The sequence below is a fragment of the Schistocerca gregaria genome, chromosome 3 (assembly GCF_023897955.1).
Source record: "Schistocerca gregaria isolate iqSchGreg1 chromosome 3, iqSchGreg1.2, whole genome shotgun sequence".
NCBI classification, from domain to species: Eukaryota; Metazoa; Arthropoda; class Insecta; order Orthoptera; family Acrididae; genus Schistocerca; species Schistocerca gregaria.
In genome coordinates, this window is record NC_064922.1 from 193426579 (window position 1) to 193443504 (window position 16926).

The window sequence follows — 16926 nt, forward strand, 5'->3', positions numbered from 1 at the left end:
GCTGACGGAAAATAAGGGTGCACACTAAGGCGAAGGAAGCCAGCTTTAATATGTTCTGGAAGTTTCGTGCTACTGAAGGTCAGAATGAAAGAGTCAGATTTCACAAGATCTCCATCAACCCTCTTCATGATATGCTGAACATCAACGATACCTTCCGGAGTCCACTCACATTGTAGTTCGTCTTTGGGAATGTCAGCTAGATCCCGGCATGTCACAACACCTTTGCTATAATTTAAGGTGCTGTGCAGTTCAGTGTCTATGGCATACTCCCCAAGGCATTTAGCAGCTTGCAGGTTAGTGTCTTGCTGGGAAGTGGAAGTTTCCACGAGCAAGGTCCCATTACGCAAACGCTTCACTGATTTTAAGGAACCACAGATGCCCTCCAGACCTCTCTGTATATAGAAGGGCGAAACCTTCTCAAAACTACCGTCCTTCCGTTCCACAATGAGAAACACATTCTGAGTACCAGAATGCATTCTGGTACTAAAGACTTCACTTGTCAAAGATGTGCTGCAGTCAGGGGGGACTGACTGCACGAGCCCTCTTCAGAGACTGGGTGTTAGAACCTTCCAGTGGCCCACCCTTTCCGCTGGGAGGAGGAAAAGAGGATTTTGAAGGATCCATCTCGGTCCCACGAGCAGCTAGGGAACTAGAAGTCCACCTAGACAGAGCCCCGCGTGCCTAGGTAAGCCTTATACAACTGAGGTGCGGCAGGTTCCCCAGAGGTTGCCCGCTAACGACTGTTCCACCTCAACAGCCACGCATCTCATTGGCGCGTAGCACACCTTGACATTGAGGGGTTGTTTATAGAGGTTTATTCCATCCTCGCGATCCGGGCGGCCAAGCCAAGATCCCCACTCCCTGAGACACACAACATTCCACCGCCGCGCTGCACGGTGGTCGTTGAAGTATGCCCAGAGCTTACGGTGACAGGGGACTGGCGGCGCTTACCAGTCCCCAGCTCAGGAACCTCGGGGTCGCCAAGCCCATACCCAGCAAATGAATGCTGAGCCTCTGGGGGCCAGTCTGTTTGAATTAGCTCCTCATATAGGTTGTGGTTACAACACTATCCTTGGACTGTATTTCCTGGTTTCGAATTGCAGTACAGTCTACTCCCAGTGGCATATTTTGCAGCTCGATGGGGCATCCATTCCCAGTGGGTGCCACAGTTGATAGCAACAATGAATGCCACAGGTCATATCAAATTTACGAGGCTAAAAATTTGTAATAATAAATCAAAATTTTGTGTCGTTATCCTGTAAGTTGGTAAGCGTGCTACAAACAGCGTGCAGAATGGCCTGTAGGAGGCAGCTTAGTGCAGATGCACACATACCGTCACAGTATCAGTATAAAGATGGCTGCACCACTTGCGACTTGCACCAGGGAAGAACAGCGTTCTGTTATTTGGTTTTTGCATAGTGAAGATGTAAAAACTATTGAAATTCATTGACGAATGAAGGTTCAGTGCAGTGATAGATGCTCCTTGTCCAGGTAAGGCACAATGAGTTGTGACTCCACAGAACATTGCAGCAGTTGAAGCCATAGTGAAGGAAAACCGCAGTGTGACACTGAATGACATTTCAGCACGTTTACAGATTAGTCATGTGTCAGCACACCACATTGTGCATGATGTGCTCCAGTTTCGAAGTGTCTGCAAGATGGGTGCCATGGCATCTGACTCCTGAAATTAGAGAACAACAAGTTGATGCTTGTGAAGAACTTCTTTGGCACTTTGAATGAGAAGGTGATGGCTTCCTTGCAAGAATCGTTGCTGGGGACGAAACCTGAGTGCTCTTCCACCAACCAGAAACGAAGAGAGTGAGTAAGGAATGGCGTCATTCCTCATCACCAAAACCAAAGAAGTTTTGAACAGAACCATCAGCAGGGAAGGTTGTGCTGACTCTCTTTTGGGACGAAAAAGGTGTCATTTTGGAGCATTACATGCCTAGAGGGACCACTGTCACCAGTGCATCATACACAGATCTCCTAAAAAATCATCTGTGGCCTGCAATCAAATCAAAGCAATGTGGATTGCTGTCAGCAGGTGTCCTTTTGCAACATGACAATGCACGGCCCCACACTGCCCGTACAACAGTTGCAACAATCATACACCTGCATTTTCAGTGTCTTCCTCATCCACAATACTCACCAGACCTTGCCCCAAGTTTTTTGGATCACTCAAAGACACAATGGGAGGAAAGAAGTTCCGTTCTGATGAAGATGTATGCCACGCGGTGAAGGAGTGGTTGCGCAGGCTACAAAAAGAATTTTTTTCTAAAGGAATTTATGCACTTTGTAAGTACTGGAAGACTTGCATTGAGTGAGACGGAGATTATGTTGAAAAGTGATACATCTTTGTACCACTCTGGCACAATAAATAATATTTAAAAAAAAAGGTTTTCATTTGACTCACCCTCGTACATGAGCCAACGTTAAAGGCCGTAACACTATTTCTCAAGAACAGGATTTTATAAAGAATGGGAAAACAATCTGGGTAAAAGTCAGGGGCCACGTTGCTAGCCCATGCATTGTTCATTGTGGAGCCATTGGTGGATAACAATGAACTGTATAATGTACAATAGTTGGTGAGTGGGAGGGAGGGATGTGTGTGTTGGCCTCAGCTCAGGAAATTTGCTGGTGACATCACAGTATGGACACCAATGGCACCTTTGCTAAAAGATGGATGGGGAAACAACGGCTACATTGCCTGCAGAGTACATGGAATTATTCAGTGGTGATACATATATCTGATCACTAGATTACAAATGATGTACAAGAAGCCCTATGGTATTCTCTCAATCTTAAGCCAAGAACAGAGGAGTTGGTGGGCCATCAGCTGCAAAACAGAATTATATAGGAGAATAAAAGCCTGTGGGTGGCACAGCAGATACCGCCAAACAGTAGTAGCACCACAGGATGAGCCTACAGCAGTATTTATAGTTTCTTCAGGACTCTTAATACTTCTGTGTGCCCCTTGAATAAAAAAAAATATATACCCCAGCAACAATCCTGCATCTGTTAGATGGTGTGTCGAGAGGACTTGGAACTGGAAAATGTATGATTCATCTAGTTGAAGTTACCAACTTCCATATGGACAGACTGGCATTTTGTAGGACTGTAAAATGTGCTATATCAGTTCAGATCCACGCGCCTCATCCAAAGTCAACAGAACTGTGATTGCAAGATGTACACCATTTAGGTCATATTAGTCAGAAAGGCATTAAACCCAAACAGTAACTGCAGCTAAAGTGTTAAAAGAATTGAAATCCTTTCTTGGGGTGGAGAATTATATTGAAAATTTGTGGCCGTTTATGCAAAAATTGCAAGCTATTAGCACAGAGGGCATCTTCTCACAGAGGCTCACTTTTTGTGTATGGAATCTGAAAGAGAAATGGTCACCACTACTGGGTATTTGCCCAATGCATGTTTGTGTGTAAGATGGATGTGTGCCACTTGTGGAGTAGTAGTTGGGTGAGACAATTTAGAGGTACTCTAGAGGTACTCAGTGCCAGTCAAGCCTTGGGCCCCAACTTTGTTTTTGTTGTTACTCAGCTGCTCAATACTTAACTGTACACACATCCTTCAATGGGACATTGTCTTCACGCTGTATCTTCAATGTGTCTGTCAGATAAACACTACAGTAGGTCAGCTGATGTTTACTGTTGTTTATACTTCTCTTAAAATTTCACAGATTGAGTTCCTAACAGGTAGAATTAAATAATTAACGGAAAATCTCATATAAAGATGTGAAACAAATACTAACAAAGAGAGAGAGGGGCTGGCCAGTACTTAGCTCAGTACAGCCGATAGATACACAAAAAACAACCGAAAATTTACGTTCCTAGCTTTCGGAATAAACGTTCCTTCATCAGGGAGAAGAGAGGGGAAAGAAAGGGAAAGTGGATTTAGTTACTCACAGCCCAGGTTATGAAGCAACAGGGAAAGGAAAACTGGAAGGGTAGCAAGGATGGAGGCATGTAAATTTTCGGTTGTTTTTTGTGTATCTATCGGCTGTACTGAGCTGAGGTAAGTACTGGCTAGCCCCTCTATCTCTTCATTAGTAACTGTAGAATTACCCAGTCAGTCATTGCAATATTGCATCTAATTGTACAAGCCTTCTCGTTTACCATTAAGAAACATCTAGGTCACTCTCTGGAAGCAACAAATGTCAATAATTTGTGACATCGCCCTAATTCAGCATGCCAGAACTCCTTATCAAGAAATACAATGGGGTTGTGTAGTGCTTTGAGAATTTTGGAGTAAATTCTAGAAGCACTCTGTCTGCCACCATTTCAAACACCCAATATTTTAGAGGTGAGTGGGAGAAACGAATATGCCCTGCTGTCCATCACCTATTTGTACGTACAGGTGTAAAAAAAACCAATTACGAGAAAAAGACGGACCCGGCAGTCGAATGGTGGCAGACAAGAACCTGCTGTACCGTCTACAGAGTCTCCATGTACTGGTCGAGAAGAACAAGGAAACTTTATGTAGTATTCTGTGTTCTTTAGTGTCTCTGTTGATTGTAAAAAGACTAATGAACAACTGAATATAGATTTCTATGTTCATTCATGTATTGGACTCATTTGAGACTAGAGACTTTTGAATTACTTCAAGTCTTTGCTATGAACAAAGAAAGACACGTGTATTCTATTTGGATATGTGTAAATGAGTCTAATGTTTAAGGAATAAGTTAGCTTGAGAAGTTATTGTCTGTGAAAGTTGAACATATATAGTGATTGAACTGAAAAGTATTTTACAGGTACCAAAATTATTTCAAGGATAGAAAAGCATTTTAATAAATTCCTTAACCAGCTATAGTCTTTGGAGAAGAAGCTTTTAGGAGATCGATGTAGCTGATTACCCAGAGAAGACAATCGGCTACACACCACGTGCAAGTTAACTGAATTGAGAGGTGTGTATGCCTTGCAGCCCAATACCACACTGTGTCTTGTTGTCAGAAAAATGTCAGAGTTGGCTAAATGAAGTCCCAGAGAGAGAGTACAGTGAGGTACGAGTCCAAAGAACTCCCACTGTGCTAAATGAATTTCAGTAGCAAAATACCATCATCCTTAAATCTACCAAAAGCAATGCCACAGGAAGACCTTTCTTCTGTACAGGATTTTGCCTGGAAATTGTAGATTACTCAGACTCAGTTAAAGCGCACCAACACTCTAGAAAGCCAAGAATGGACCACAGGAAAATACTGTGATGAATAATAGGTCATGTAAACAAGCTGTATATCACTAAGTACAGGAAAGAACTTAATCATAAAATTCACAAGCCCATTTCAAGATACTGAGACACTGTCACCTGTCAATGTAGAACAATCAGTTACCAGGACTATCAGTGTGCACGTGAAATGAGCTTGATACTTCTAAGGACCCCTAGAGGCAGACGAGCAGGCACCTGCAGAGTAAGAACCGACAGGAAAAGTGACACCCATAATGAACACCATGATGAACCCCCTGAAGTACGAGGGGGGGGGGGGGGGATGGTTCCATCAGTACCAGTACATACTCCTTATGTTGACTATAATGTGACATGTTATGTTAACTATGACATGACATCTTGCAACTCCACACTGTGGACTTGCAAGGTATCCATCAAATTTTGGATTAGTTGTACCTCTTTTCCTAGGGTAGATTAGGTATCTTTCGGTTTTTATTTATATTTGAGGAAAGCCATACAAAATGTGAAGCTGAAGTTCCAGCAAGCTGTAGCTGCATTCATTGATGGGCAAGTGGCATCACATCAGAGAGTCTGGATCTTGATACCACCAGCTTTAGACTGTTAGATCTTCTCAAAAACATGCAGAGATGATTCCCGATTATGCTAACTGTATCCAAAATGCACCGTATGAATCATTCTCGTAGCAGAGTCTTAGGGTAAGAATTTCTGTTTTTTGTATTATATACTAATCGGAAAGAATGTACCTGACATAAAGGAACATCACTTTTAGAATTAAAAATATCTCTACGAAGAGGAAGGGAGACACGGTGAAACACTAATCAGATGAAGAAGAAGGGGAGCTCAGACTATTATTCCAGTGACTGGTAGAGTCATTCTCAAACAGGATGTGTTTCTCATCATTAAGCACATCAGATGTGGTTTACGCTGAGGTTGGTGCGTTATTAGAAATGAGCTGGTGCATCACACAGGACTCGGTCTTCTTCATGATTTGTAACTGCAGCACTCCAGCAACAGTTGTCTACATCTGGCTTGCAAATCACAGGGTTTGTTTACGAAAATGGATGGGCATAAAATTCCCATGTTAGCTCTATTAAAATACACATTTCCTAGCTAGTCCATATACTAGGTGTGCTGTTCTGTCCGTAGTACACATAAAGACAAATATGTATCCATAAACATGTTATAAGGCAAAAAGGAAAGTTCCCTGCACAGTCAGTAAGGGCTTCCACTTGTTTCGTTTAGTTACATACAGTACGATAAAAACTTACAGTACTCTTCCACATAAAGATAAAAATTATTTCATCATTCTAACTTTTAGACAACGAGAGACAGTGTGGTATTGGGTTGCAAGGCACACAAATCACTCAATTCAGTTAACTTGCATGTGGTGTGTTGTCGATCGTCTTCTCTGGGTAATCATCTACATCGATCTCCCAATAGCTTCTTCTCCAAAGACTATAGCTGGTTAAGGAATTTATTAAAATACTTTTCTATCCTTGAAATAATTTTGGTATCTGTAAAAACTGAAGGGTAATCTTATTAGATCACTGCTTCCGTGCATCTTGCAATTCATCATTTGGCATATTCACAAAATCAAACAAACTCGCTCCAGAGAAATAGCACTCTCATATTTACCTAACACCGAATATAGAAGAACAAAATTAAATATCGAATCAGTAACAAAATGTCAACACCATTTTGAAAATGTGAAGGGGAATAAAAAGTATCTGAATACAGCAGGGCACTAACCAACTACACTCTACAATGTACCTTCACATTTCTACCCACTAAACCACACTTAACTTCTACAAGACACCACCACGACTTTTATGTTACGATCTGGAGTGTATTCCAGTCAGAAGCTTTGTCCAAACCTGCAAATGCTATTAATATGGGTCTGCATTTATTCATTCTATCATCTAAATCAAATTGTAGGGTCTTAATGGTCTTGGGTATTCCTGCATTTCTCTCGAACTGGCTTCCACCAGCTTTTCCATGCTCTAAATATTACTAGTCAGTATTTTTCAACCATGACCTTTTAAATTGATGATTGTTAATATTCAAAACTATCAGCACCTGCCTTCTTTGGGAATAGAATTACCACATTCCTCATGAAGTTTGAGGGCATTTCACCTGTCCCATACATTTTGTCCACTAGGTGGAATAATTTTGTCATGACAGGCCCTCTTAAGGATCTCACTTATTCTAAAGAAATGTCACCTTCTCCAGCACCTGGTTTCCACTTATGTCTTTCAGTGTTCTTTTAGATTCTCGCAGTATCGTATCTCCCATCTAATCTTCACAGACTCCCTCTTCTTTGTCTATAAGATTGTTCTCAACTTTCTTACCTTATATATCCTCTATACATTCCTCCTGCCTTTTAGGTTCTCCTTCTTTGGTTAGTACTGGCTTGCTATCAGATTCCTTGATATTCATACAATTGCTTCTATTTTCTCCAAAGATCACTTTAATTTTCCTATAGGCAGCATCTCTCTTTCCCCTTGTTATGCACCCTTCTACAGCTTTATGTTCCTACTTAGCAGGTCTGAACTTTGTCAATCTCATTTACTAGACATCCTCAAACGGGATAAGAAAATGAAACTTCCTGGCAGATTAAAACTGTGTGCCGGACCGAGACTCGAACTCGGGACCTTTGCCTTTCGCGGGCAAGTGCTCTACCAACTGAGCTACCCAAGCACGGCTCACACCCCGTTCTCACAGCTTTACTTCTGCCAGTATCTTGTCTCCTACCTTCCAAACTTTACAGACGCTCTCCTACGAACCCTGCAGAACTAGCACTCCTGAAAGAAAGGATATTGCGGAGACATGGCTTAGCCACAGCCTGGGGAATGTTTCCAGAATGAGATTTTCACTCTGCAGCGGAGTGTGTGCTGATATGAAACTTCCTGACAGATTAAAACTGTGTGGAATGCACTCATAGAAATTCTGAAGGCAGCAGGGATAAAACACAGTGAGAAAAAGGTTATTTATAACTTGCACAGAAACCAGATGGCGGTTATAACAGTCTAAGAGCTTGAAAGGGAAGCAGTAGTTGAGAAGTGAACGAAACATAGTTGTCACCTTTCCCTAGTGTTAATCTCTGCATTGAGCAAACATTAAAGAAAACCAAAGCAGCATTTGGACTGGGAATTAAAGCCCAGAAAGAAGAAATGCAAACTTTGAGATTTTCTGATAATATTTTAATTTTGTCAGATGGCAGAGAACTTAGAAGATCAGACAACTGGGATGGATAATGTCTTGGAAAGAGGTTATAAGATGGACAGTAACAAAGGTACAACAAGGTAGAAATGAAGGAAAATTAAGGTTAGACTTCTCGTTGACATATAAAACAAGGGTTGTTATCAAATTAAATCAGATGTTGCTATTAGAATTAGATTAGGAAATAACACACTAAAAGTAGTTGATGGTTTTTGCTATTTGAGAAGCAAAATTAGTAACTATGATCAAAGGAGAGAGCATATAAAATGCAGACTGACTATAGCAAGGAAAGCATTTCCCAAAAAAGAGAAATTTGTTAGTGTTGAATATAAATTGTTAGGAAGTCTATTCTGAACTTGTTTGTATGAAGTGCAGCCTTGTACGGAAGTGACACATGGATCTAAACAGTTCAGACAAGAAGACGGTAGAAGGTTTTGAAATGTGGTGCTACAAAAGAATGCTGAAAATCAGATGGGAACATCAAAATAACTAATGCACTGGTACTGAATCGAATCAGGAAAAGAGAGATTTGTGACACAACATGACTGAAAGAAGGGACTACTTAATACGTCACATTCTGAGGTATCAATGAACTGTCAGTTTGGTAAAGGAGGGAAATGTGGGAGATAAAAACTGCAAAAATCAAGGTATGAATTTAGTAAGCAGGTTCAAAAGGAAATAGATTGCAGTAGTTATTCTGAGATGAAGCAGCTTTCACAGAATAGACTAGTGTGGAGTGCTGCATCAAACCAGTCTTCAGACTACCAGGTTTGCACAGGAATAGAACCAGTCAAACAATGTTCCAAGAAACCTTCCATGTACCACCCACTGTCATCTGAAGTACTCAGATAAATGTATTACTACTACTAACTTAACTACCTGTCCTACAAACTGCCATGATAACCTACCTAAATTCTACTGCATACTCAAACCTTATGACCTCACTTGACCAGTTAATTACTGTGGAACATGGTCGGATTATAACAATGCACCTAATGCTATGTCACACAATTTTACAAAATTAATCAAAATTTCTCTGTTGCAGGGACTTTCCCCTTTGCCTTAGTTCTCATTCTTGGTCCTATTAAAAGGAGGGAAGCACTGGCACCCACCTGCTGGAGTGTCATTAGTCCGAAGTATCAGACTTTTTAATGTGATATGGCTAGGCCTTATTAGTTTTGTCTTATATTGTCTACTGTAGTGAATAAATGGTCTTTGTTAATTGTTTGACTCAGTTCATCAAACGTTGCAACTTGACCAGCTGAGCTTTAAGTATGGACAATACCACTGAAACTGAGACCACCGCAGGCAGTGTTAAAGTCCAAACCGCAGCTCAGGCTTGCTAACCTGCAAACCCCATAAACCTCACTGAATCTGGGCTAGGGTTGCTAATTTATCACATGATGGCCTATGTGAGCGATAACAGTTGTCACCTATCGAAAGTCACAGTAGTTCGCCACATGACCAGAAAAACATTGATTACTGCTGTAATTTCCTCTGGATGGCATTACCAAAGCTGACACTGGGAATCCCAACATTCTGGAAGAGGCACTGCATAAGTAAAGGGTTTCCATCATTCTGGCTATTCTCAACTTATTTAGTTCTTCAGTCAAATCACTGTTATCCACACACAGCTGTGCAATCATGTTTAAGAGATGTTGCACCACCTCTTGAATGGATGATTTTTACACCCATCATATTACAACAACCAGATAATAAGGACAGAGTGAAATTTCTCATACAGACAGATCACACATGCTGGAAACATTCATCCAACTTAAGCCAGAAGGAGAGGTTGGTGGACATGGCTTGATCACTTCTAACACCAGTTGTCACAGGCTGCACAAATTGTAGTGTTTAAGGATGGACAACTTTGCCTAGACCTGGTAAACTTTAAGGAGTTCGCAGGTTGGGCAGCTTCAATAATGTTTTACACAGTTGAGCCCATGTTAGGCAAACTGAATCCAGCAAAGAACAAAGACCACAACAATTTGTATGCATTTATTCAGTAGTGTGTACAATGTAAGACAAGATTAACAGTTTCCAGACTTATTGCTCAGAGGGAGCATTAGGCTTGGTTGACTAGAACAGGAAAAAGGAATACAGTAGAAGATGAATGGATACCTTTGAAAAATGAATAGTGAAGGAAGTAGATGATCAAATAGATAAAAAGACGAGGCCTTATAGGAATTGATGAAAGGAGAAAATATAAAAAGGCAGGAAATGCAGTAGATGAAAGGGAATACAGATGTCTATCACATGAGATCGACAGGAAGTGCAAAATGGCTAAGCAGGAATGGTTAGACGAGAAATGTAGGGATTTAGAAGCATATTTCACAGCAAGATAGATTTCACCTACAGGAAAATTAAAAAGACCCTGGGAGAAAGGAGAAGCAGTGGAGTGAATATCACAAGTTCAGATAGAAAACCACTGCAATGTAAAGAAGGAGAAACTGAAAGATGGAAGGAGTATATACAAGGGAGATGAATTTGAAAGCAATATTATACGAAGGGATGAAAATGAGATGGGAAGTATGATACTGTGAGAAGAATCTGACAGAACACTAAGTATCTACATGGAAACAAAGCCCTCGGAGTAAATGACATTCTGTCAGAACTACTGATAGCCTCAAGAGAGCCAACTATGACAAAACTATTCCATTTGGTGCGCAGGACGTATGAGACACACAAAATACCATCACAGACTTCAAGAGGAATGTAATGATTCCAATTCCAAAGAAGGCAGATGTTAATAGGTGTTAATATTACCAAACTATAATATCATAAGTCTTGGCTGATTCTTTACAGAAGAATGGAGAAACTGGTAGAAGCTGAACTTGAGGAAGATCAATTTGGATTATGGGAAAATATAGGAACATGTGAGGCAATACTGACCCTACAACTTCTCTTGAACAATGGGTTGAAGAACGGAAATCCTACATTTACAGCATTTGCAGACTTACAGACAGCTTTTGACAATGTTGACTGGAAAGCACCCTTCTTCTGAAGGTAGCTCAGGTAAAATACATGGGCTAAAAGACTATTGACAACTTGTATAGGAGACAGATGCCAGTAAAAATGTAAATGTTGTGTGACTAGGGCCTCCCGTCGGGTAGACCGTTTGCCGGGTGCAAGTCTTTCGATTTGACGCCACTTCGGTGACTTGCGCGTCGATGGGGATGAAATGATGATGATTAAGACAACACGACACCCAGACCCTGAGCAAAGAAAATCACCGACCCAGCCAGGAATCGAACCCGAGCCCTTAGGATTGACATTCTGTCGCACTGACCACTCAGCTATCGGGGGCGGGCACAGATACCAGTTACAAGAGTCAAGGGGCAAGAAAGTGATGCAGTGGTTGAATAAGGAGTGAGACAGAGTTGTAGCCTATCCTCAATGTTATTCAACTTGTACACTGAGCAAGCAGTAAAGGAAACCAAATAAAAACTTCGATTAGGAATTAATGTTCCATGGAGAAGAAATAAAAACTGAGGTTTGCCCATGACATTGTAATTCTGTTAGAGATGGCAAAGGTCTCTGAAGAGCAGTTGAACGGAATGAACAGAATCTTGAAAGGAAGATCTAAGATGGACAACAGCAAAAGCAAAACAAGAGTAATGGAATGTAATCAAACTGAATCAGGTGATGCTTAGGGAATTGGGTTCAGAAATGAGATATTTAAAGTAGTAGATGAGTTTTGCTGATGGGCAGCAAAATAACTGACGATGGTCAAAGTAGAGCAGATACAAAACATTGACTGGCAATGGCAAGAAAAACATTTCTGAAGAAGTGCAATTTGTTAACGTCAAACATAGATTTAAATGTTCATAAGTCTTTTCACAAGTTATTTTTTTTTTATTATAGACTTGCATGGAAGTGAAACACGGACAATAAACAGTTTAGACAATAAGAGGATATAGGCTTTTGGGAACTGGTGCTACACAAGAATGCTGGAGATCATATGAATAGATTGTGTAACTAATGAGGAAGAACTGAATAGAATTATGGAGACAAAAAAATCTGTGGCACGACTAGATTAAAAGAAGGGATCGGTTGATAGGATATACTCAAGAGAAATTGTGGGCTCTCCAATTCAGAACTGGAGGGTAGTGTAGGGGATAAAAATCTTAGAGAGAGACCAAGAGATGAATTTAGTAAATGTAGAAGGATGTAGGTTCATTGGGTATGCAGACAAAGAGGCTTGCACAGGACAGAATAGCTTGGAGAGCTGCATCACACCAGTACTTGGACTGAAGATGACAACAACAACAACAATTAGAATCATGAACAAATTTACAGGATTCTTATCTAGCTGAACAAGCAGAAGGCATTTATAATGAAGGAAACAGGTCATTGGACTCTTATGAAACTGTCACAGCAAAGCTGAAAAAATGAGTTATTAGATATTTTATAAATTGATTCAAGACATATTTTCTATTAAGGAATCTAGGAACCATTAACATATTTCTAAGACAAAAACTAGATAAGAATATCGACATCTATCACGCAAGCATACAAATGGTTGTTCTCCACACAATTCACCTGTACACAAAATTGGGAAAGCCTTTAAAATATGATATGACAAAACAAAACCTACTTTTAGGAACTTCCTTTACACAGAACAAAAAACGGATCAAATGTAAACTTTTTAAAATAACCACAAAACATATACTTTTCTTCCGTAGTTCTAGTATTTCAATATACTTGATCTTGCGAACATCATACTTATTTTCAGCGAGAACACATGTTTTCAAAATACAGATTGACCACAATTATAGCTCCAGCTTCTAAACACTTAAAAATGAACCACTGCTCAGAATGACATCAAATTTGAATGGATTATTATTAAAGAAGGGAGAAATATCATGCAAACAAGAAATTTAATGAAAATTTTATGACTAGATGGCACTGTAAGTGACAGAATTTGCAACATAAAAGATGCGGGTCTGCTGCTGTTCTTCAGTTTGCATCTGAGACACTTAGCATGGCTGTCTCAATGCAGGATAGCTTGCTGTTGGTAAAGCTCTTTTACACGAATGGTGACTGTGTGCCAGTAGCTCTGTGGAAGTTCTGTAGACTCAAGGGTATTAAAAAGATGTTGGCCTGATGTCTGCCATCAGTCTGGAAAGAATGATGATGAAATTAAAAAGACAGGTTCTTTTGCAGAGGTAGGAAAACAATTGATCCGACGTCAGCTGAAGATGTGACCACAGTGTTGCAGGAGTAGAGCAGTGGCATGCAAATGTGTAGTGTATGGGGAATTGCCCAAACTATGGGCTTGCCTGTGAGCACAGAGCATGAAATTCTATAAAATATCCTCCATTGCCATCCATATAAAATTATCCATGTTCAGGACTTGGTTCATGCTGACCAGCCACTAAGACAAATGTTTATTCTAGAGCATCTTGCTCATATGGTAGTGGACAATAAATGATCAACAGAACATACCATGGATGGATGAAGCCCATTGTACCTCCAAGGATATGTTAATACCAGAACTGCAGAATATGGGCAATGGAAAATCAACTTCATATCAACTGGAAACCATCCTTCTGCAAAGGTATCTGTGTGGTGTGGGTTGGTGGGAATGTTTACCATAGGACCTTTTTTTTTTTTGAGGAGATGGGTCCTGCAGGTCCTTTTACCTGTAATGTCACAGGTAAACACTATGGGACTATTTTGTGCACTAATATCATTCCAACCCTTCAACAGCCTGGATATGTGGGTAAGATTGTTTTTATGCAAGATGGCACTCCTTTGCACATTGCACAGCCAGTGAAGCAGCTGCCGAGGCACTTTGGAAATGTTAGAATTATCAACCATCATTTCCCTGTCCATCCAGATCACCTGATCTTAATCTGTGTGACTGCTGGCTAAGAAGCTGTGTTCAGTGCACCAATTAGAAATGTAGCTGAATTAAAGGCAATAGTTGTGGAACACATTTTGAACAAGACACCTGAGACAATCCGATTTGCTGTGGAAAATGCTGTTTCTCGATTTCAACTTGTGGCAGAAAATGATGGACAGCACATGTGCCAGTTTCATGGCAATTAAAAACCAATTTTACTATGGTTTTCTATGTGGTTTTTAGACTCAAGACAATCAAAATCCGATGTTTCCCATCCAACATGGTATGAGCTTCCCATGAAGTATGGGCTTACCTACAGTGCCACAACTGTTTAATGTCAACTTGTGTGGTCACACAGATGGCACAGTACAGTTGGTTTACTGTGCAACTCACACCGTAGCAATAGTACTGCGATTCATCTGTAATTTGTAACCAAACCCATTCATGTTATAATTTTTACAGTGCTATCTAATAGGAAAAATTTCATAATTTGTTTTAATTTGCACAGTTCTTTTCATACAGTGTTTTGAAACTGGAACTTTAGTTATAGTTAACCTTTATATGGTGAAAAATTTGGGATATGTTTGAAAAACTTACCCAGAAAATGGCATCATTAAAACACACAATGCAGGTGCATGTCCTCCGATGTTGCACACAACTTGTGAGAAAGTGTTGCCCTCTTGATTCTCAGTTGCTGCAACAGATATGACACTTTTGAATATTCAGTTCCATTCCACATTTGTAAATTCTTTGTGGCAGTGAAATATTTCTATAGAATACTTACAAGTACATTTTTTCTCCTGTAACGAAGCATCCATCATCTCTGATTCTCCAATGGCTCAGGAAAAGAGCAAGGAAGCAAACAACTATGTATGTAGCAATCATTTTTGTCTCCTATAAAATGTAAAAAGGTTATTGCCAGTAACAAATGCCCCTTCAGGAATCATTTGAACAGTAGTCTTATCTAGGCTCATAAAAAAATTATGGATATGACTAACACATGCACTGCATATTACTAAAAGTCCAATTTTTTTCTTTTGCTAATGAGCTCCAAGAAGCATAAAAATGTTATAAAAATACTGAATATTTCACTTGCAGTTCCCAGATATGTAGTATGTATTCCAAAAGTCTTCATGCACATTTAAAGCTTATTTGTATTATGTAACTGAAGCAACACTTTTTGTTTTAATTATCCATAAAAGTCTTGTATTAGAATAGCAACAAATGGAACAAAATAACCTGGTGAATGAAACATAACAAAAATAAAATAAAATTTAAAAAATTAGAAAGTCACTTTTTATTTTGGCATGAACAACAAAACTTTCCCCACACAGAGGAAGAGTTTAGCAGTGGATAAGCACATAAACGTTTGGGTGACATATTCCACTGTTCACTTTCCTCTGTACAGCACTTGGCTTTACTCCTATCACTCTTTGCATGGCACAAATCGGTATTTGATCAATGAGCGCTGTATCTGTTACCAGTGAAATCCTTTATCTCTTCATGTTTGCAGTTTGTGAAAGCGGTTGACTAAATTTTATTTTAGCACATTTATCATCTCAAACGAAAATTTAGGAACTAAACACATATATTTATATGGAACACACGAAAACCGAAAAACAGCTTGAATGTGTGATTCGACTAAGTACTGTGAAATTTGGTACGAAAGAAATACTTCTGTAATAACAAATATGAATCATAATCAATTAGCCAAAGCTTTCCTCCAGGAGACATTCAGTCTCATAATTAATCCCCATAAGATAAAAGCCTGGAGAGAGAATATACATAGTAAAGAAATAATGATTCAGAAAGTGATGCTTCAACATTCTTGGGAACAACGTATTTTGTGCAGATGGTGCACAACAACTAATAAATATTTTTAAAAAAAATTTGTCGCGGAATGAGCTGCTTTTTAAAGTACTTGAGGATGTTGGACAAACGCTTTGTTAATGCTTAGCAAAAATGGTTCAAACGGCTCTGAGCACTATGGGACTTAACTTCTGAGGTCATCAGGCCCCTAGAACTTAGAACTACTTACACCTAACCAACCTAAGGACATCACACACACCCATGCCTGAGGCAGGATTCAAACCTGCAATTGTTGTGGTCGTGTGGTTCCAGACTGCAGCGCCTAGAACCGCTCAGCCACTCGATGCTTAGCAAAAATAACAACCACACAGCGTGATTATTATATTGAAAATAAATCAAAGTGAAACATTTCATGAGGGAAAGAAGAAGTGATGAATAACATGTGTTGGTACCAAATACAGAAAGAGCAATATTCAGCACATGAAATGGATTGTTTAAAACCAACTGATGCATGGAACTTGCTTAAAGATTTATAGTCTGATTTAATTGGATAGTGAGGAGCAGACATACAAAACAGACAACTAAAATTCCTGTGCAAGTTTAACTAGAAGGAGAATGCATTCTGTTGCAGTAGCCGACTATAATTGGGACTGCGAATAAGCAATGAGGATAAAAAAAATATGCTTTCATAATTCTGGGAAATATTTTTCCATAATATGGCATGCATCCACTTCAAAATGGAATAGGCATGTTCAGCAGCAAAAATAAAGATTACTTGTTGTGTCCAAGCAGGGCATATAACAATATTCACAGAACACTTTACATTTTGTATGGCTACATTGTTCCACACTTTC

At 39.7% G+C, this 16926-nt stretch overlaps 1 protein-coding gene across 1 annotated transcript in view; it reads right to left on the reverse strand.

Annotated features, from left to right (window-relative positions):
• LOC126356316 (mitoferrin-1) overlaps positions 1-16926 on the reverse strand; it is a 48843-nt gene that overhangs the window by 14916 nt on the left and 17001 nt on the right. Inside the window, exons 5-6 of the mRNA XM_050007280.1 lie at positions 15048-15157; positions 14861-14957 (exon numbers count right to left, since the gene is read on the reverse strand). Of these exons, the coding sequence (XP_049863237.1) occupies positions 15145-15157 (13 nt within the window). The 3' untranslated portion in view covers positions 14861-14957; positions 15048-15144. The remainder of the gene's footprint in view (positions 1-14860; positions 14958-15047; positions 15158-16926) is intronic.